Genomic DNA, 22,915 nt, shown 5'->3' with positions numbered 1-22,915 from the left:
TATGGGATCTTACTGTGTGCACGTTGGCTGCTGTGTTTCACACTGACCACACATCAGTTGCTTGTCACTGGCTGTGAAATGCATTGGGTTGTTCTGAGCCTGTGAGATTATTTGCAGAGCCTTGGAAACATTAAGGCTCATACTCATTCATGCCAGACCCTGCCACAGAGACGCCTTGAGGGGTTTTGATTTCCAGCTGTGGACCACCTCAGCTGTTGGGCGTTTGCATCAGGAAATTATTCCATGTACCTGCGCTCCTTTCCCAGCAGCTTCCCCCTCCAAATGACCAGCTCCAGTATCCCAGTCTCCTGCTCCCATCGGGAAGCCCACTATTGACATCTCCCATTCCCTCGTTCCTGCTGCTCTTCAATTCCCAAGCCCATCCTATGGCACACCCCTCGTTCCCCACTTCTGGCTTTGATCAGGAGCCAGACAAAATATCCCAGCTATTCAATTGGTCCGTCCGGCTCTTCCTCATATCTCTCCTCTGGGTGAGTTGCTCACCTGAATCCCTGATCTGGAACCTCTCCCACATCCTGGTTTCCTCCCTGCCCTCCATCTACAGTGCAAAAGCTGTAAATAACTACATCCCAAAGTTGATTATAGCTTTAGCAAACTGGTACCAATTCCCAGTCTATCGTCAGGAAAGATTGGTGCCATTATGACACTTCACGCTGCCGATTTCAGAGATTTCTAATGACACAGATACATTGGAGCACTTCTCACTCTTGCTCGCTCTCCTGTTGTTACTGTCGTTTTCTCCCTCTCTTTCACCTCTCCCTCTCCTTCTCCGATTCTCTCCCATGCTCTCCCTTGGAACGTGAATCATTTTGACAGCCATTAACCAGCTCTGAGAACCGTTGAAAAGGCTAATAATTAACTTTTGCACCTGAAAAGTGCCGGCCAGCTCATCCTTAACGCAATCCACTGTGAAAATAAAATCTGCATCTGTCTGTCTGCACCTGCCTGTGCTTCCACATCTCCTTTGTGTGTGTGTGTGTGTGTGTGTGTTATTTTTGCCTGCCAGAACATTGAAGAAGCTGCTTCATGCTTAGAAGTAGGGCCTTTCATCCAAACCAGAAATTCAAAGACCCCTCCCTTAGCAAACACTTTTTGTTTTTTCCTCCCTTTCTGTCCCTTTTTTCCATTTATGGCAATGACTACTTCAGAAGCACTTTATTGACTCTTTCAGATGGTGGAAGATGCCATGGAATTGCAGATCCTTTCTCCAGAAATGAAAACCCATTTTCTCTGCATCTGCCCCCTCAAAGCTGCCTTCGTCTTCTCTTCCCCAGCTGCCGTACTGATTGTCTGTGTGTGGCACTTTAAGATGTCCCAACATCATGAATACAGATTGTTGCATTGACTTGTTTTCTCTCTCTCTCTCTCTCTCTCTCTCTCTTTCTCTCTCTCTTTCTCTCTCTCTCTCTCTTGCACTCTCTAGCTCTTGCTCTTTCGTTGAGAGCTTGGGCAGTACTATAAGGAAGCAGCATCACACCAGCCTCTCACCAGAAGCCAATGGTTTGACAGTTCCCATTTTACGCTGTGACCCAGAATCAAAATGACCCTTCTCTTTTTCCTTTCCATCTTTCTCCCCTCTCTCCCCTCTCTCCCCTCTCCCCCTCCCTTCTCTCTCCCCCTCTCTCCCTCTCCTCCTCTCCCTTCTTCCCCCCCCCCCACTCTCTCCCTCCCCCTTTGTGTTCTGTGTTCCTTTCTGCTGCACTGTAAATGTTTCCCTCCCACAGGCAGGTGTGTGTGACAGCAGAAGTGTGTCAATTCTGCCACTTACTTGTTGTGCTAATTAATAAGGGAAAACGCACATTTAAATTAACTCGCAACCATATATATAAAACTAGCATATGTGAGGAGGTTGTGAGGAAAATCATTAATACTTTGTCTGGAACTCATTGTCTTCAGGGGAAACGGAATCAATCAGTGTTTTCAAAAGGGAATAGGACAGACACAGGAACGGATAATTTGCAGGAAAAGCCAGGGAATGAGATTGACAGGATTACTGCACCAGGTGTTAGTACAGACACTATGGGCCAAATGGTCTCCTGTGCCACAACAGTTGTTTGATGCTCTCATACAAAATGAGTACAAAAATCATGCATACACATGAATACACTCATGTAAACACTGTAAAAAAAACACATGGACACACATATAAGACATATACACAAAAGATATATACCAACAATATCCATTCATGCATATATACAGCATGGATATAAAACACACTAAGGTTTAACACATTTGTACTTGTTTGTAAACCAAACCTGTATGGTACACACTGCAAGGGACATCTTTGTCCTCAATCTATTTCGTAAACTATTGCATTCTATCTAGTGCCATTGGCAAGAATTTACTGAGGATGTGACAAGTGAACTGATGCTGCCATTAACGAGGCTGTATCAATAAGAATTGGGCAGGGCAAGCAGGCACCTCCCATCTCTGCCACCTGTCCCCTGCCAGTGGCGTGTTCTAGGACCATGGCTGTGAGTGTCTGTGACAAAGATAAGATATCTTTATTAGTCACATGCACATCGAAACACACAGTGAAATGCATCTTTTGCGTAAGAGTGTTCTGGGGGCAGCCCGCAAGTGTCACCACACTTCCAGTGCCAATGTAGCATGCCCACATTGAACGAGGGATGTTCAGGTGAGAATGTACTCGAGCTGCATCTCTACAGTCTGATAGGTGATGCTAATTTTTACAGATCTCTTTGTGGGGATTAGGTAGCATGAATAGAAGCAATTGCTTTATTTTCTCTGCCTTCCTCAGTTTGGATGCACGGGCTCTACAGTGAGAAGTTGAGGCCTCATTAGTCTCTGTGAGCACCAGATCCTCCAGGACTAGACCCCAGCACTCTATACTCAAAGCACCAGGCAACAAGCCCAAATTTCTCTCTTTCTAAGTTAAATTTCCCTGGCAACAGTGCAGTCAGTCTCTGGCTGTTGACTGCCACTCACGCTGCACTTTCCCTTTCATCAGTCTTATTACTTTCCGACCTCACCCACTGTCACTGGGCCCCTGTGGTCTTGCCCCACTGCATGCTCCACCACTCACAGCGTTGTCAAGGTTACGGCTGCATGACGAAGCCTTTGGATTTGTTCAGGCTGTGCATGGACTCGGCAAACTTTGTTACCACAAGCAGCACTTTGTCCCAGTTCTGTCATTATCTTGTCTTAGTGGGGACAGCTGTGAGTGGGTCGCACATTGCGGGCATGCATAGGCCTCATATGAGGTCTGAGAGGCTAGGATTGAGTGGGAGAGGCCCTGTAGGCCATTCAGCCTCTCATGTCTGTTCAGACATTCACTGACTGCACAACTGACCCTTAATCTAGCTCTGTATACCCACACTTGTCTCATTTCAAGAACAGGAACCTCCCTACCTCAGATTTAAAGTTAACTGATCAAATGACAATTTGCAGAAGTGAGTTTGAAATTTCCGCCATGATCTGCAGGTGGAACTGTTTCCCATTTCAAAGATTCAAAGTCTTGACCCAAAACATCGACTGTCCATTTCCCCCACAGATGCTGCCTGGCCTGCTGAGTTCCTCCATTGTTTTGTGTGTTGCTCCAGATTCCAGCATCTGCAGTCTCTTGTGTCTCCATATTCTGTTTTCCTTTTTACTACCTCGATGTACTTATGTATGGGATGATCTGTCTGGATGGCTCGCAAACAAAAGCTCTTCACTGTATCTCGGTACATGCGACAATGATAAACCAATTCCGATTCGTTTGTTAGATGAGGAGGTTGTGGACATCTCTGGGGCGGAAGGACAAGGGGAAAAATTAGATGGGCACTTTGGAAAGGGATGCAGTTGGAGGCTGAGATGGGGACGTTAAGATGCCAGGCTTGGGGTTAAATTCCCATGACTACTTCTCCGTCTAAATTGTTGTGAAAAGCATGTGACGGTGTGTTAATCACTTCTGCTGCAGGCATAGAAATCAGCCGATGCAGCCAAGGCACCTTGGTGTTGGTGTCTGTCCAGTTACGGCTCATGAACAACTCAGCTGTCCGCTCGCATTGGACTCAAACGCTCAGCGACAGATGGTGTCCTGTCATTCCTGTAGTCACCAAACTGTAAATTAGACCATTGTGGATCCATCATAAGACGGTGGGGCTTAAGGGGCTAGGCTTCTCCCCAGTGAGCCCTGGGCAGTCACACCGGCTTCTCGTGAGGCAGCAGAGCCCCATGATTTAACAGTGGAGGGTGCCAGGTGTGGAACGGGCACAGAGCCTGGTACACAAGCTTTGAGAGTTCTTGGCACGAGACTTCAGTTCCGGCTGGCTTCGCTCCATCCGCTGTGCCAGCCGGGATCTCCCAGTGGCCACTTCAATTCCACTTCCCATTCCCACACCGACGTCCTGTCCACGGTTTCCTCCACTGCCGGGTCACGGCCAAATGCAAATTAGAGGAACACCACCTCATGTCCCGCCTGGGCAGTCTCCAACCTGGTGGCATGAACATTGAATTCTCAGACTTCCAGTAACCGCTCCTCCTCTGTCCCTTTTCCCCCATTTTCCTTTTTTTCCTCTTTCCTCCTGGTCCAACTGGCCCCCATCACCCTATCTCTTTCCCCTCCCCCACCCTCTCCCTCACCATCTGCCCATCATGCACACACTCCTCCCACTGGGTCCCCTCCCCACCTTCCCTTTATCCCATGTCCTCTCCTGTCAGATTCCATCATCTTCAGCCCTTTGTCACTTCTACCTATCACCTCCCGGCTTCTGACGTCATTCCCACTCCCCTCCCTCCCTCCCCCACCTGCCTATCACCACCCCCCCCTCACCTGGATCCACCTAGCACCCACCAGCTCTTGCTCCACCCCTTCCCCTCACCTCTTTATACTGGCTATCTCCCCTCAATCTTTCCAGTCCAGATGAAAGGTCTCGAGCCAAAATGTCGACTGTCCATTTCCCTCCATAGATGCTGCCTGACCCACTGAGTTCCTCCAGTGCTCTCCCCCACTCAGTTCCTTTTCTGTCACCCAGTGACCGGGGTGGGGGCAAGTGGGAAGGATGGTTCGGGGAAAGTGTACAGATGTGAGAGGGTGTGGTGAGCTTCGGGCTGGGTGTGACCTCTGAGCTGAGCTGAGGAGTCCCACCTGATGGGGGACTCGAGCAAGAGAGCATTGCATGGGGCAACGCACAAAGCACTGGAGGAGATCAGCGGGTCAGGCTGCACCTATGGAGGGGAATGGACAGTCGACGTTTCGGGTCGAGACATTTCATGGTTGGTAGGACGTTTGCCTCGTGGGTTTGTAAATTGGTAAATTGGTTTATTATTGTCACGTGTACAGTGAAAAAGTTTGTTTTGCATGCCATCCATACAGATCATTTCATCACGTCAGTACATCGAGGTAGTACAAGGGAAAACAATAACAGAATGCAGAATAAAGTGTTACAGTTACAGAGAAAGTGCAGTGCAGGCAGACAATAAGGTGCAAGTTCATAACAAGGTAGATTGTGAGGTCAAGAGTCCATCTTGTCATACTAGGGGACCATTCAATAGTCTTATAACAGTGGGATAGAAGCTTTCATTGGACCTGCTGGTACGTGCTTTCAGGCTTTTGCATCTTCTGCCCGATGGGAGGGGGTAGAAAAGAGAATGTCCCGGGTGGGTGGGGTCTTTGATTATAGAAACATAGAAAAACTACAGCACAATTCAGGCCCTTCGGCCCACAAAGCTGTGCCGAACATGTCCCTACCCTAGAAATTACTAGGCTTACCCATAGCCCTCTATTTTTCTCAGCTCCTGCTTCATGATGGCTGCTTCACCGAGGCAGCAAGAAGTGTGGACAGAGTCCGTGGAGAGGAGCCTGGCTTTTGAGATGTGCTGAGCTGTGTCCACAACTCTCTGCAGTTTCTTGCCGTCCCGAGCAGAGCAGTTGTTATTACTAAGCCGTGATGCATCCGCATAGGATGCTTTCTATGGTGCATTGATAAAAATTGGTGAGGGTCGATGGGGACATGCCGAATTTCTTTAGCTTCCTGAGGAAGTAGAGGCAATGGTGCACTTTTATGGCCCTGGTATCTACGTGGTTGGACCAGGACAAGCTATTGTGACGAGTGGACTCTCTGGGGCTATTGACCTGGTGGAGGGATGATTCTACAAAAGGGCCTCTTGCAAAACTTGACACCTCGGCTGTATCGAACCAAGGGATTGATCTTATCATGGAGTTTTGGTGAAGGCTGAGCATCAAAGATGAATCATATAATTGTTAAGGGCACAGAAGGAAGCCATTTGGCCTGTCAGGTCTGTTCTAGTTCCTGTCAGTCCCTTTCCCTGTAGCTCTGCAAATTATTTTCGATTCAGCTGTCCAGCTTTTGAAAGTCCTGATCTGATTCTGTTTCCACTGCTCTCAGAGTTTACAGGATAATTTTCTGGTAGCTTTCTCAAGGCTGGCAGACTCTCTGACCTTCTCCCTCCAGGCTGGCTTAGCTGCTGGGCAGGAATTCTGATCACAGCTGACGCAAACCTTCCTGCACAGGTTAGCCTGCTGCATTTGTTTTTCCTTCTGATTTACCCCCTTGGTCCTTCTCCTGTGAGGCTTTTCTTAGCTGATTTTTCACTGCAGCCTCTCTTCCTGTCCTGCTTGGATCTCAGCGTCTGAACCTGAGCCAACCGAGGCTGGAGCTCCTCATCACGGTTCTCAGGATCTAACTACAAAGGATGTGCTACACTCACTGGTGCCTGTCTCAATACAGATTAACACTTCCTGATACAGGGCCCAGATGGCTAGTGCAACCCAACTGTCCCATCCACTTAGCATTATGATGTGCCTGCTGCTAGATTCTGCTTCCAGTTCACTTATGAGCTCTTGCGGTACTCAGCAGGATCCTTTTGAAGCCGAGGTCTCACGAGACCCCCTCTGCGGGCAAGGGCAGTGCTAAAAGATAAAGTGGGCCTGATCGGCTGCTATCAACAGCTACTACCTTGTGTTCAGGATCTCTGGCTGGGTGTTTTGGGGATGTGTGTGTGCGCGTGCGCTGCCAGTGAAGCTTTGAGGTGCTCCAAGTGAAGCAGCTCACTGGGCCTTCTCAGAGACCCGTGAAGGATTGATTCGTGTGTGTGTGACTGCGCACGTGTGTGTGCCACGGCTCCCCTCAGAAAGTGGGTGCTGGCCCAAAGACAGAATCGAGTTGGCTGTGATGCCTCCGTAGTTAAATAGCAAGCTGTCACAACGTACACCAACATACACGGAGAAGCCTGTGATTTTGAAGGCAGCAAGCATTGTGTGTAGAGTTTTCAGGATGGGGTGCAAGAGATTAAACAAAATACCATAGTGCCAAAAAGCCACCTGCTATTTGGTTGAAGGATGTGGATGAGGTAAAAGGAACTGGTGTAATTTTCTGAGACCAGGTCGACCTGGTCTTCCCTGTTCATTATAATCTCTCTCCTACAAACACACAAAAATTCACATTCACTCACAGTCACGTGCTTCGTCTCTGTTGCATTATCTGCACTTTTATACATGCACCAAGTGCTGCATCAGGCACCATCTCTCTTGCACTTAGTCACGCATGCAGTAATGTCTCTGTCTGTTGTTTCTTGGACCCCTGGATCTCTGTGCTGATGCTCTCTGGGTCAGACCAATGCTATAGTCTCACTCCTGCTCATTGAACATTTTGCCAGGACTTGGCCTGCCGGCTGTAAAACACAATAATCTGTGTGTAAATGTTTTCACCCCATCCTTAGTTTAATCCATTGGTTCTCACTCTGACTGAAACCCACTGAGATTCCTTTCCCCACAGCGATTGGATCGGATACCTCAGATAAGAAGATATCTTTATTAGTCACATGTACATCAAAACACAGTGAAATGCATCTTTTGTGTAGAGTGTTCTGGGGGCAGCCCACAAGTGTCGCCACGTTTCTGGCACCAACATAGCATGCCCACAACTTCCTAACCCGTACGTCTTTGGAATGTGGGAGGAAACCGGAACACCCGGAGGAAACCCACGCAGACATGGGGAGAACGTACAAACTCCTTACGGACAGCGGCCGGAATTGAACCCGGGTCGCTGGCACTGTAATAGCGTTACGCTAACCGCTACACTACCGTGCCTGCCCTTGTTGATATCTTGTGGTCGTGGCTGTGCTCTGTCATCTTTTTGCATAGTGTTCTGGGAGCAGCCCGCAAGTGTCGTCATACAGCTGGGCTAAACCCCTTCTCCTCTCCCTCCGTACTCCCTCCCATTTCTCCCCTTCCCTCCTCATCCTCCTTTTGCCCATTCCCCCTTTTACCCTCCTTTCCATTTCCTCCATTCCTTCACCACTCCTCTGCTCTCAATGTACCTCAGCTCGCGTCTTGTGTGCTGCCCCTGCACCTCCTCAGTGTCTCACTCTGGGTCCATAGGAAAGCAGTAGGGGGAGGAGAGCAGCAGTGAAACCGAGCTGGGTTACTGAGGCTGTGGGCAGCTTTGGCTGTTCTGATTGGTCAGTGCGCACACACACACTTGGGGCAGTGCTGTGTTCTGATTATTGGCCAATCACATGCAAGTGGGCAGCACTTTACTGTGTACTGTTATTGTTTTTACCTGTACTACATCAATGCACTCTGTACTAACTCAATGTAACTACACTGTGTAATGAACTGACCTGTATGATCGGTTTGCAAGACAAGATTTTCACTGTACCTCGGTACAAGTGACAATAATCTACCAAGTCAGAAGTTCGTAGGTTCAAGTCCCACTTCAGAGACCTAACCACAAAAATCCAGGCTGACCCTCCAGTGCAGTACTGAGGGAGTGCAGTATTGTTAGACGTGCTCTTTTAGATAAAGACCACTGTTAATTAGGGTTACGGTTTCTTTTTTTTAAGATTTCTTTATTAGTCACATGTACGTAGAGACACACAGTGAAATGCATCTTTTTGCATAGTGTTCTGGGAGCAGCCCGCAAGTGTCGCCACGCTTCCGGTGCCAACATAGCAGGCCCACAACTTCCTAACCCGTACGTCTTTGGAATGTGGGAGGAAACCGGAGCACCCGGAGGATTAATGTCTGTGTCATTAGAACTCGAAGCTGCAACAAAGAAAACTACCACTACACACCCATGGCTCAGCTGCCAGAGGGGGATATGATTAAATTTAGGGGTACAGTCCCCGAGTTGTTGATAACAGGGGCTGGAAGAGGTTACAGAAGTTGGGGGGTCAATAATGACAGGTATTTCAAAACCAGAAAGAGAATTCTAATGTGGAGTTTTTACAGGCATAACACAAGGTCAGTGTGGTCATAATTTTACCCCAGTATCTGAACGTACTCCACCCAGCCATCAGGGAAATGTTGCAAAGGCCTGAAGGAACACAAACATATTCACAGTGCACAAAGCTGATTCATTTCCAATAATGTTCTGTTGATAACAACACACTTTAAAACATAACCTAAGAGGTTAATCTCCATTCTGTCTTTTGCAAGCTGTAATGTGCCCTAAGTGTGTGCAGTTATAATTAAATCTAATTATGCAGTGTGTGGGAAATGCTGTGTAAAAATGCTATGTTTAGCTCGTCTGTTGAGCACTTAGTGAAGCTTAACTGTGGAGCTCGTGATGCATCAGAAGCGAGAGTGTGGACTTTCGCCTGGCATTGCTGGAATCTGAGAGCAGCCTTCGGTGGACTCTGGTTTGGCAGCAGACTGATTACCCAGTCCAGACCACCCCGGCTGCTCTTTAAAGGGGCCACGTCCCCTTTTGTCAGCTTGCCTGGATACTGATTCCCAATGAAATCTCAGGATGTGGGCTTAATTTCCTGTTTGCCATTTTTAGCTGACAGGATAATGTGCTCTCATTAAATTTCTGTCTGTACCATTTTAATGTGTTTGTTAACCCACTTAAAATAAACTTGCTGCTGGGGTGGTGTTAATTCAGAACAGATTGAGGTTAATCCCACTCTTGCCCCACAAGGCAGTAGAGCAGGAATAACCTGGTGGCAGACCAAGATTTTGAGAGCATGAAGTGGTCATAACCTGGCCATTGTACTAACGGAGATATGTCCCTCTCAGCCCAGTGGCTATTACCAGTGGTAAGGTTCACTAGAGAGAGGCTTCACTGCACTGAGTTGAGCAAACGGAGTCTCTCCAAATAAAGAGTCTACAGAGTCTATGAAAAATGAGTGTCCACGCACAGCCATGTAACCAGTCCAATCTATTTCACAAGTGCATTAGTACTACTGAATGTAACAGCTATATTGTTGGTCGTCTCCGATAATGAGAGGAGGCCTCTGTCTGTGTTGAGTGTCTGTTTGCATTACTGTGTTAGTCGGGGACATGGAGATGGAGTGGGACCCTACAACAGAACCTGCAACAGTCTAATTTCACAGAAAAGTCTATTTACTTAATGGATATAGCCTATTTATTCCACACACTGCACCAAACAGTCTACAGAGTCTATTTGAAAAGATTTTCCATAAAACTATAGCTAACTGAGGCAGGGTAGTTGTCTCCCAATAAAAGCAGGGTGATTTTGCCAGTACCAGCTGAGGATGGTGGATAGTTACACAATATAATTGGTGTTGAAATCAATCTTGGACATCAGAATCAGAAGCCACAATTATAGGACAAGGGGGTCAGAGTGTTATAAAACGGGGTGGGTCATTTAGGAGTGAGATGAGGAGAAGCTTCTTCACTCAGAGGATGGTGAATCTCCGGAATTTTTGAACCCAGCGCAGTCATTGATAGCTTTCAGGGATCGATGGTTTTCCAGATATCAGAGGAGTTGGGGGATGTGAGGATAGGGCAGGAGAATTGTGCAGAGGTAAAAGGTCCACTATGAACTTATTGAATGGTGGAGCAGGGTTGAGGGGCTGAATGTCCCACTGCTGCTCTTTCTTCTGTTCTAATAATCACTCACTGTAGCCTGGTCTCCGGGAATGACTGTCATCTCCATGCTTAGCAAGCATGGTGGCTTTAGCTGTGTGTTGCTGTGTCTGGGAACCGCCTGAGCAGGCAGCCCATAGAGGCAAGAGCACAAAGAAAGGTGGACAAGCCAATTACTTCACGCAGAGCCAGCACTACAGAGACATCGGGGCAATTGTTGTCCACTGGTCGTGCATTCTTAACCATCATTATGTGTTAATAGTCCTTGGGAGACTAATTAGTGCTTGTGAGTAGCTGGAGATTAGTGGCTGGGTGCAGGAAATACCTGCCTGATCCCTGGTCCCCAGTGAGGCCAGCAACTTGGGTGGTCCTCATTAACCAGCAACAGCTAACATTCCTTTCCTCTTCTGTTTCTCTTTCAGGATTTGGCTTTGTAACTTTTGAGAATGAAGAAGTTGTTGAAAAAGTCTGTGAAATCCACTTCCACGAAATCAATAATAAAATGGTAAGTAGCTGCGGTTGGGTTTGAAGGAACATCCAGTCACGTATTCCCCACTCCTCTCCTCTCACACCACCAGTCCTGCATACTGTTGAAAGCTGTGACAAGGCATTGTGCAGAATATCCAGGAGGAGCCGCTTGGTGTAGGCTGGGTATTTCATTGTCTGTCTGTCTCTCTCTCTCTCTCTCTCTCTCTCACTCACACACACACACACACACACACACACACACACACACACACACACACACGCCCATATGCCTGCAGAAATTGCCAGCACATACGAAAGTACATGCATGCTAAACTATCTAAAGGCAGACCAGTATATACACACACAAACATATTGCAAAAATACATTTACAAACAAAAATATAAACACATACACATTAAAAAAAATCTCACAGATAATTACATGCACTCAAATCTAGACCAACAAGGCATGGCAAGGAAGGGGAAAGGAGAGGTGACATCCCAAGGCTTTGGAGCGGCAGTGCGCATTTAAGCAGAGGAGTGACATGTCAGAAGCTCAGAACGGGAACATAGATAGGAAAGGTTTAGGGGGATATGGGCCAAATGCAGGCAAATGGGGCTGGTTCGGGTAGGCACCTTTGTTGGCATGGATGAGTTGGGCTGAAGGGCCTGTGTCTGTGCTGCATGACTCTTTGATTCTAACACCCTATCATTATTCACCTGCCGCTTAGTCATCAAGAGTATTTGAAATGCAGGCTAAGGTGAGATCATTGAAATGTCCCGTTTATGAACTAGTTTTTAGCAGTCCCTGGATTACAGCTCAGATCTCCACTTTTAAACTGAGGTGGTGTGTAGTCCTGTGAGGTAGTGCCCTCTCTATTTTTGCTCCGTCATTCAATGGCGAACGATGACCCTTTGTGCAGTTTGTGCATTGGGTTGACAGATCAGCGATGTCCAGAATAGAGCACAGATCAGCATCAAATTAGTCGTAACGGGGACCCCCTTGCTGAGGTTACCAGGGGTGAAAATTGCTGGGTTTAGAACATAGAACAGTACAGCACAGGAACAGGCCCTTCTGCCCACAATGTTGTGCTGAACTAATTAAGCTAATGACATCTAAGCCCTTCTGCCTGCAAATGGTCCATATCCCTCCATTCTCTGCATTTTCATGTGTCTGTCTAAGAGCCTCTTAAACACGTCTGTCAAATCTGCCTCCACCACCTGGGTTTCTGGGTGGTCAAGTTAGAGCAGGAGGTACATAATCTGCACCAGCTCTTGCTGTGGTGGGTTAAGTGGTTGCGGACCTAGTGTGGGGTCATTTGTGACAATGCATCGCATTTATTTACTCTTGATGACCCTGTCTTCTGAACCCCATATATTCCACTAACTTCTCACATTGAGATTTGATGACATAATCCAGACCAGCCCTCTGGTGCAGTACTGTGTGGGAATGCTTTACAGGCTGAGGTACCCAATTTTGAGACTTTAAACGTAGAACATAGAACAGTACAGCACAGGATCAGGCCCTTCAGCCCACAGTGTTGTGCCAAACTAGTTAAGATAATGACACCTAATCCCTTCTGCCTGCACGTGGTCCATATCCCTCCATTCTCTATATTCATGTTCCTGTCTAAACCTCTTTAATGTCTCTGTCATATCCATTGCAAGCACCACCCCTGGCAGCACAATCCAGACACCCATCACTCTGTGTAAAAAAAAACTTGCTCCATACTTCTCCTGATGAAAGGTCTCAGCCCGAAACGTCAACTATTTTTTTCCCTCTCCACGGATGCTGCCTGACCTGCTGAGTTCCTCCAGCACTTTCTGTGCATTGCTCCTGCTTCCAGCATCTGCAGAACTTCTTGTGTCTCCTTTGAACTTTCTCCCTCTCACCTTAAATGCATGTCCTTTTGTATTAACCCAATGTCTTGTCTGCTCTGTCATGTGGAAAGAGCTCATGGCACCATTTTGAGGGTTAGGAGAGTTATCCCAAGTGTCCTGGATTCACTAGTTACCTCTTGGCCATCACCGGTAAACATTTTGAGGTTGGGAAATGTACAATAGAAGAGAAGGTCTTCCTTATGGAACACATTCCTTCACCAACGCACACCCCAAACCTGCATATATCATTCATCACCCTGAACATTCATAGAAATAAAGGTTGAAGAGGGGCCAGAGAAAAGAAGACTGGTTTAATTTGTCAGGGAGACACAAGAGACAGCAGATACTGGAATCTGGAGCCACACACGGGTTCCTCCAGCTTTTTAGAACATAGAACACTACAGCACAGTACAGGCCCTTCAGCCCACAATGTTGTGCCGACATTTTTTCCTGCTCTAAGATCTATCTAACCCTTCCCTCCCACATAGCCCTTCATTTCTCTATCATTCATGTATCTATCTAAGAGTCTCTTAAATGTCCCTAATGTATCTGCCCCCACAACCTCTGCCGGCAGTGCGTTCCATGCACCCACCACTGTCTGTGTAAAAAACTTACCTCTGACATCCCACCTATACCTTCCTCCAATTACCTTAAAATTATGTCCCCTCGTGTGAGCCATTGTCGCCCTGGGAAAAAGTCTCTGACTGTCCACTCGATCCATGCCTCATCATCTTGTACACCTCTATCAAGTCACCTCTCATCCTCCTCCTCTCCAAAGAGAAAAGCCCTAGCTCACTCAACCTATCCTCATAAGACATGCTCTCCAATCCAGGCAGCATCCTGGTAAATCTCCTCTGCACCCTCTCTAAAGCTTCCACATCCTTCCTATAATGAGGCGACCAGAACTGAACACAATACTCCAAGTGTGGTCTAACCAGAGTTCTAGAGAGCTGCAACATCACCTCACAGCTCTTGAATTCAATACCCTGACTAATGAAGGCCAACACTCCATACGCCTTCTTAACAACCCTATTGACCTGCGTGGCAACCTTGAGGGATCTGTGGACGTGGACCCCAAGATCCCTCTGTTCCTCCACACTGCTAAGAGTCCTGCCATTAACCTTATATTCTGTCTTCAAATTCGATCTCCCAAAGTGCATCACTTCACACTTATCTGGCTTGAACTCCATCTGCCACTTCTCAGCCCAGGTCTGTATTCTATCAATAGGGGTCTTGTTAAATCCAGCAAGGAAATTCAGGAGCACCTCTTTATCCAGAGGGAGCTAAGAATGTGCAACCATGTGTACGAGTTGAGGCAAATAGAACAGAGTTTTAAGGGGAATCCAGACAACAAGTTCAGATTTGCAAAGCATTCCAAGCACATCCTTGGATCATGATCAAACAGAAGTTGTACCACTTGAGGAGATATTAAGACAGGTGGCAAACATTTGGGCAGAGAGTTAATTTTTAAGGAGCTTCTTAGAGAAGGTTTAAGGAAGGAGTGCTAATTCACAAGGGATGCTGGTGCCTTTGTTGCCAGCTGTAAACTGGCTGTACCCCAATAGTGATGCAAAATCCCACCGTTTCCTTCAAATACCAAGCGTCCTTTCTTGAAGTTCCATGGGCCGTGTGCAGACCAGAAGCACTCGGTTAGCCCAGAGAATGTGGATAAGGGAGCAGGGAATTGTCACTGATTAACTTGCATCAGGAAACTGCCCATCGACATGCTTGGATTTTACAGGGAAGGCAGTGTGGAATAGGAAGACTGTTGTGGGAGTCTATTTTGCTAGGCCAACAGGCTGAATTATGCTAGCTTTTACTCTGTGGATTTAGCACAATGGCCTGGAAAGCCGCTCTGAATCATGTAACATATCAAACACATAATAATGAGCTTCCAAGAGCACGGCTGAGGGGTGTAGTGTGGAAACTACCTGCTGCACTCACAGTTGCTTCACCCTTGCCAATAATGTGCTGCAGGGAGCCGCAGGCTGAGTTTTTTTCATAATTGCCTCATTGAATTTTAATTTTAACTTGCAATTAAGAAAAAAAAATCACATCAAATGATGTTCCCCTTTAAAAACCATATGGTCACATCCCTTCTGACTAATGTTGAAGAGATTAAGCTCCTATTTCTATTACCTACAGCACTCACCAGAGGCCACAGGCTTGGCAGAGACTAGGCCCAAGGGCTGCAATGTAACAGCAGGCCTCCAGTAAGCCTTGTAGATTCTCCACTGAAGCAACGAGCGGGCACATCAGCTCGCCTTTACTCACACCCTGTTCCCAACCCTCCATGCTCCCCACCCACAACACTATTTGTTCTGGGCAAGAGTATCAAAAATATCCAGGAGGCCACAGTCTGGGCCCAGAGGAACCCCAATACAATCAGAAGAGGGCCCAACACAAACCAAGCAAAGAACAAATTCCCAATCAGCACATTTATTCAAATATTTATTTTTAAACACATTGTCATCTTTTAAAAGAAATGGTTTCAGCACAGAATGATCCCATCTGGTTCACCTTTGAAGACATTTTTCCAGCCCTGCCTCAAGCCAGGTTCAGATCTGATCACAGTGGAGAGGTGATTGGATAGAGGTGTATATGACCATAAAAAGTGAACGTAGGGTGAGATTGTTCCCATTAGCGATATTGCAAGGACCAGGCACAGAGATTTAAAGTGACAAAGAGGAAATAGTTTTTCAGGAAGAAGAAAACTTATTGTTCAAGTGGATGATGAAGGCAGGTACTTTCACAACATTTAAGAAGTATCTGGACAAGCGCTTGAATCGCCAATGCATGGAAGGCTACAAACCAAGTGCTGGTAAATGGGATTAGTGTAGATTTGTAGATTTACTACAATTAGATTTACAGCACTACTAATTGTAGACTGGTAAATGGGATTAGTGTAGATGTATTTGAGGGTCGGCATGAACAGGTTGGGCTGAAGGGCCTGTTTCTCTGCTGTCTGACTCTATGAGAATAGTTAAAGATCCAGAACTCACTGCTGTAGGAGCAGTTGAAATAGTCAGAACTTTCGAAAGGGAATAGACACTTGAAGAGAATAATTTGCAAGGGAAAGAGTGGGGAGATAAAACTGATGAGGTTGTTCTGCAGAATGCACGTGGTGGGCTGGATGGTTTCTTCTGTGTCGTACTAAGTTAATTCCAAGATTGTCTCTCTATCTCCCACAGTCACAATCTCTCTGCGAGTCGCTGACTCACTCTGTCACACGCTCACATTGTCACGGTCTTGCTCCATCAGCTACTCTCGCTTTATTGCTTGCACATGAAATTCAGAAGAACTGGAGGTGCTGGAAATCTAACATAAAAACAGAAAATGCGGGAAGTTCTCAGCAGGTCAGGGCACATCTGTGGGAAGAGAAACAGGTTAGCATTTCAGGTTGACGGGCCTTCATCAGAACGGTTCTGTTTAGACCATAAGACATAGGAGCAGAATTAGGCCATTCGATCATGGCTGATTTTATTCTTCTCTCTCAACCTCATTCTCTTGTCTTCTCCCTGTAACCTTTGACACCCTTACTAATCAAGATCCTGTGAACCTCTGCTTTAAATTTTCCCAAAGACTTGGCCTCCACAGTCGTCTGTGGCAACGAGTTCCACAGATTCACCACCCTCTGGCTAAAGACATTCCTCCTCATCTCTGTTCTAAAGGGACATCCTTCTATTGTGAGGCTGTGCCCTCTGGTCCTAGACTCTCCCACTACTGGAAACATCCTCCACATCTACTCTACCCAGGCTTTTCAAAAATATTCAGTAGGTTTCAATGAGATCCCAGAAAAACCACAGAACCATAGAACAATACAGCACAATACAGGCCCTTCAGCCCACCTTGTTGTGCTGACCTTTAAACCATGCCTAAGACTATCTAACCCCTTCCTCCCACATATCCCTCTATTTTAAAATCCTCCATATGCTTATCTAACAATCCCTTGAACTTGACCCTCCCCATTTTTCCCACAGATCCCGGGGGTTCGTCTTCCTACTGTTGCAGCCCGACCTGCTGAGTAATTCCCGTGTTTTTACTGCTTGCACACCTTGTTTTGCATGCTCAATCTGTGTCACTCTTACACCCTCACTCTGTTGCCTGTTCAGTATTCAAGCATTTCAAGTCATGTGCACTGAGGATTACTGGGTTATATCTGAAGCACTTAATAAGGCCAGTGGCAGATGCAAACATTGTGACTGGTGAATAGATAGTTTGTTTGACCATGATCTGTGTGCATGTCTGCACATCTACAAAAGAGCTTCCAAAGGCTTAAGCTCATCACTCTTCTCTGCCGGTTTAACACAGGAAACACAAAGGCTGTGCCTGAATTTTGGTTCACTTTTCCACATGAGGCCAAGAAAGCTGGCTTTATTGAGTGTGATAAGTGCTGGAATCCTGCATTGTCCCATCTGGAATCAGCCCCCACCCATCGAATCACAGTTGACTGACTCCCTTTCATCTTCCGACCGTCCTCACTTGCTCCGTACTCTGCTGTTACACTGGATCCTCCAAAGTGGAGCAGGGCGAGGTTTTCTCGATCAACTGACTCCATTGTAATCAATGATGTTCATCATTGACGGGACCTTCAAAAAAAAATCACAGTATTGTAATTTCATGGCACCATTCTCCTCCCTTACAATTTGTCCCAACATGTCTTACTGCCAGTGAATGTCGCTGTTAGTGCAGGATTTGCATTGGGTCAATTTGTCCAACTTGACTGAGTTCCTGCAACATTGCCCCAAAGCACAAAGTTCTACTGTTGGAGTTTCTACTTTGCTTAACAGTTCTCCTGGGGGTTCTTCTAGACTTGAAGGGATTTAACCCACTTAATTGGGAGCCCGCCTCATGTCAGAGATATAATGGGAACCCGAGGGGCAACTTTTTTTACCCAGAGGATGGTCAGTGTATGGAACGAGCTGCCAGAGGAAGTGGTTGAGGCAGGTACATTAACAACATTTAAAAGGTACTTGGACACGTACATGGATAGGAAAGATTTAGAGGGTTATGGGTCAAACACGGGCAAATGGGACAAGTTTAGATGGGAATCTAGGTCGGCATGAACAAGTTGGGCCGAAGGGCCTGTTTCCGTGCTGTATGACTCTATGTAGAATCACCATTGCATCGCAACCTGACCACTAGCTCCTGGTCAGAAGAGGAAGGTTTGAAAAGAGGACGACTTGTTTGCTAGCAGTGTAGCAACTTTCATTCCTTGAGGCCACAGTTCTGTTGTAGGAAATGTGGCAACAAGCAAGTTGCACACAGCAAGATCCCACAAATAGAATCTGTTTTAGTGGTGTTGAGGGATCATTATTGCCAGTCTTCAAAATAATACCATGGGACCTTTTGCATCCAGCTGAGATGAGGCTTTGGTTTTTAACATATCCTCTGACAGTGCAGCATTCCCTCCTGAGCATCAGCCTGTGTGTTTTTCTGCTGAAGTTTCTGGAGTGGGATTTGAACCCACAATCTCGAGATTCAGAGGCGAGAGTGCTGCCCACTGAATACTTTCCGCTAGAGAACGCCCAGGTATCAGCACCACAATCCTTCATTCTTAACCAAGCTACGGCATTGAAATTACTGTCAGTGACATCTCAACACACTGCTCCTGCTGAGTACCCTCCTCCCCCCCCAACATCACAATTCCTTTGCAAGCCCATCTTTCATTTTCGCTGTAATGGGAAAACCAATTGCACTGCTATTTGCAATTAAAACATTCCAGGTTCTCTGTCAGTGTAGCATAGCAACTATAATACACAGCTAAATATCTACATAATGAGAGGAACATGCTTGTCCCACTTATTGGGTTTCCATCTGGTAATAGAGCTTCTAGTGCAGATAAGATCAAAGCCTTCATCCAGGAGCTGTTTGCAACAATCTAGTCTGTGTATTTGGCTTGTAAATTCTACAGCACAAAGGTAGTGAGGGACCTGGTTGCTAACAACATCAGATCGTGCTAATGAAATGTCTTTGTCCTGTTTCATTTGGGGTTTTCCATCTGTGACCTCCTTGCAAACTGTAAATGGAAGCTGAAGCAGAGAAAAGGAGATAACAGGATCAATATGTTTAATAAAACTGTTTCTTTCTTTGCCTTGTGAAAGAATAAGAAATAAACCCACCTGTTCCCCTGAATTTTGCTATTCCCTGGCTTAGAAATTGTTTTAACCCAGGAATTGTTCCATGGAGACATTACATCTAAATTTCCCCAAGTGCCCTCTCCCAGGAAGAGGGAACCTCTGGCAGTCTTCGTACTTCGCAGTCTGCTTAACACCAAATCCAGCCAGCGGACTCCCAAAGCGAAGTGGAAACTGTCAGCTAACATCTTGATCCCCTTCAGAACCTGTGTCCCTTTGCCAGTTTGCTTTATCAGTGGGTTCTGTGAAACCTCGTAAAATTTGTACTACAGGACTTTGTGACACGCACTTCAGATTGCTGAAGCAAAGTACAAAAACGCCACAGCTGACAAACTGACGTGTCCAAGATACATTCAGCGCTAATAAGGAAAGTTGCCAAGACGGCCACGAGACTCAGGGATGGTATGTCATTGTGGAGATCTCATTAGCAGACAAACTGTCCCAGAGATGAGAGGTGGGAAGGAATTGGAGGAGGACCTCAGCTCACAGGAGTTCCATTCGAGCAAAACAGGCGGATGATGTACAGCAGGGCTATAAATAAATATTCCTTGTATGAAGGCAAACTGGGCTCCAGAAATGGAGTAGCTGTGCTGGCCATGGCTGGAGAGCTCTTCTTTCATAACTATGAGGAGGAGTGATGGTCATTAGTTCAATACCTTGAGTCTGTGCCATTTACAAGGGGATGAGGAAGCAAAACTGTATCTTTAAAAATGAGCCAGATAAATTGTTTCTGTCTGCCCTTTCAGTCTAATCCTATTTAGTTTTTAAATCATCCCTGAGTGGCAATCGTTGTTAATCGTCCAAAGCCAGAATGTGACACGTGGCTACTGTCCATTAACTATCTCTGTGATCCTTCTTGTTCTGAAGAGAGCAACCCCAGCACCTCTAAATCCTTCCATATTAATTGACAGTCTTTGTGCTTGGCAACTTGTGAAGTTGTTGGGAGGTTCCAGGAATTTGTTTTTATTTCAAAAATAAAGGTGTTCATAAAAAATATTTACGGGAAATCCAATACAATCAGTGCTCGTCTTTCTTGTGTCATCGAATCAAATTCATTCCACCATCAAACCAATTCCTTCTATTTCCAATGTGTCATTAGTCGAATTACAAAAAAAACTGGAAATCTGAAATAAAAACACAAAATGTTGGAAACACTCAGCAGGTCAGGGAGTAGCTGTGGAAGGAGAAATAGTTAACATTTTAGGCCCAAGGTCAGGCAGATAGATCCCAGCACCATAGTCCTGTCAACTCTCTCCAGATTCGATCACTCACCAATGGGTTAGGGGCAGTTTACAGTGCCCAATCACCCTACCAACCTGTATGTTTTTGGGGATGTGGGAGGAAACTGGAACACCTGGAGGAAACACGCAGTTACAGGGAGAACATAAAACTCCACACAGACAGCATCGGGGGTCAGGATGGAACCCTGGTCACTGGAGTTGTAAGTCAGCAGCTGTAATAGATGTCCCACTCTGCCGCCCCAACCTGAAGACTTGGGATGTTACTTTCTGGTCCATCCTTTTCCTTCTGCATAACAAGTTAGAATTATGGTGACTATCTACAAAATGCTGTCCCACTGATGCTCCTAACACAGGCTACATTCCCAAAGATCAGGTCAACTACTGCCCCTTCTGGAGCAGGACTATCTTTGCACTGAATCAAAAACCTCTCCTGGACAAGCTTTAACAATTCTGCTCCCTCCCAGCCTTTCGCTCTAATGTGATCCCAGTTAATATTGGGGAGGTTGAAATCCATTACTACTATTGTCCTATTATTTTGACAGTTCTCTGTGATTTGCCCACGTACCTCCTACATCTCCCACTGACTGTTTGACACGCACAATACAACCCCAGAAAAGCGATCACCCCTTTTTTCTTGCTAAGCTCCATCTATATGGCCTCGTTTGATGAACTTCTAGGATATGCTCATTCCTTACAGAAGTAATGAACTCCTTGACTGATTTTGCAATGCCATTTTATAAGATAAGATCTTATAAAGATATCTTTATTAGTCACATGTACATCAAAACACACAGTGAAATGCATCTTTTGTGGAGAGTGTTCTGTGGGCAGCCCGCAAGTGTCACCACTCTTCCGGCGCCAACATAGCATGCCCACAACTTCCTAACCTGTACGTCTTTGGAATGTGGGAGGAAATCAGAGCACCTGGAGGAAACCCACGCAGACACGGGGAGAACGTACAAGCTCCTTATAGACAACGGCGGGAATTGAACCCGGGCCACTGGCGCTGTAATAGCGTTACACTAACCGCTACACTACCATGCTTGCCCTAAATTTCTTAATTTCTCCACTTCCCTAAAGATTCCATACCCTAGAATGCCGAGTTGCCAGTCCTGCCCATCTTTCAACTACATCTCCATGATAGCAATAATATCATAGTCCTATCTGCTAATCAATGCTTTCAGGTCATCCGCCTAACTTGTCAGACTACTTCCGTTAAAATAGCTGTAGTCCAGCCTCGCATTCCTCCCGTGTGCCTTATGTCTACATTAAGTCTGCCTCCTGGATGGACTTAGTTTTCCTTCTGTGTCCCATTCTCCCCTCAGGATGGTGGACCCATTGTGGTTCAGGTGCATCCCATCCAGATTGTACAAGTCCCAACTTACCCAGAACCAGTCCTGGTGATCCAGAAATCTGAAACTCTCCCTCCTGCACCATCTCTTCAGCGACGCATTCACCCGACCTCTCCTCCTATTCCTACATTCTCTACCACGTGACACCAGAAGTATTCCAGAGACCTAGCCTTGGAGATCCCGCTTTGTAATCTGCTGCCTGGCTCACTAAGTTCATGTAGCATGATCTGAACCCTCTCTTTATTGTGGTTCGCATTGTTATATTAATGTGAACCATGAAGTCTGACCATGCACCCTTTGAGAATGCCCTGCAGCCATTCTGTGATATTCTTGACTCTGGCACCAGATAAGCAACAGCCCATCCTGGATTCACACCTATGACTGCAGAAGCACCTATTTATTCTCTTCACTATCGAGTCTCCTCCCAGTACTGTTCTTTGCCTCCTACTCCTCCCCACTGTCAACCACAGGCACGGTAGTGTAGCGGTTAGCGTAACGCTATTACAGCGACCCGGGTTCAAATCCGGCCACTGTCTGTGAGGAGTTTGTACGTTCTCCCCGTGTGTCTGCGTGGGTTTCCTCCGGGTGCCTGGTTTCCTCCTACATTCCAAAGACGTACGGGTTAGGAAGTTGTGGGCATGCTATGTTGGCGCCGGAAGCGTGGCGATACTTGTGGGCTGCCCCCAGAACACTCGATGCAAAAGGTGCATCTCACTGTGTGTTTTGATGTACACGTGACTAATAAAGATATCTTATGGTCTTGGCTGTGATTCCACTCCTCAGAGGAACATTCACCTCCACTACTTTACAACACAGATCCCAGAGACTGCAGACGCTGGAATCTGGAGCAACAAGCAATCTGCTGGAAGAACTCAGTGGGTCGAGCAGCATATGTGGTGGGGTGGGTGGGGGGGGGAGAGACATGGTCAATGTTTTGGGTTGTCCTGATGCAGGGTTTTGATCTGAAACATCAACAATCCTTTTCCCTCCACAGATGCTGCTCGACCTGCTG

At 46.5% G+C, this 22,915-nt stretch overlaps 1 protein-coding gene across 9 annotated transcripts in view; it reads left to right on the top strand.

The window, feature by feature from the left end:
• msi2b (musashi RNA-binding protein 2b) overlaps positions 1-22,915 on the top strand; it is a 483,338-nt gene that overhangs the window by 310,865 nt on the left and 149,558 nt on the right. For all 9 annotated transcript variants that reach the window (XM_052035983.1, XM_052035982.1, XM_052035981.1 and 6 more), the window contains exon 8: positions 11,248-11,330. In XM_052035983.1, the coding sequence (XP_051891943.1) occupies positions 11,248-11,330 (83 nt within the window). The remainder of the gene's footprint in view (positions 1-11,247; positions 11,331-22,915) is intronic.

Source organism: Pristis pectinata, chromosome 21 (assembly GCF_009764475.1).
Source record: "Pristis pectinata isolate sPriPec2 chromosome 21, sPriPec2.1.pri, whole genome shotgun sequence".
NCBI classification, from domain to species: domain Eukaryota; kingdom Metazoa; phylum Chordata; class Chondrichthyes; order Rhinopristiformes; family Pristidae; genus Pristis; species Pristis pectinata.
Note: the sequence above shows the minus strand (reverse complement) of the source record. Positions and strands in the feature narration are given on the sequence as shown.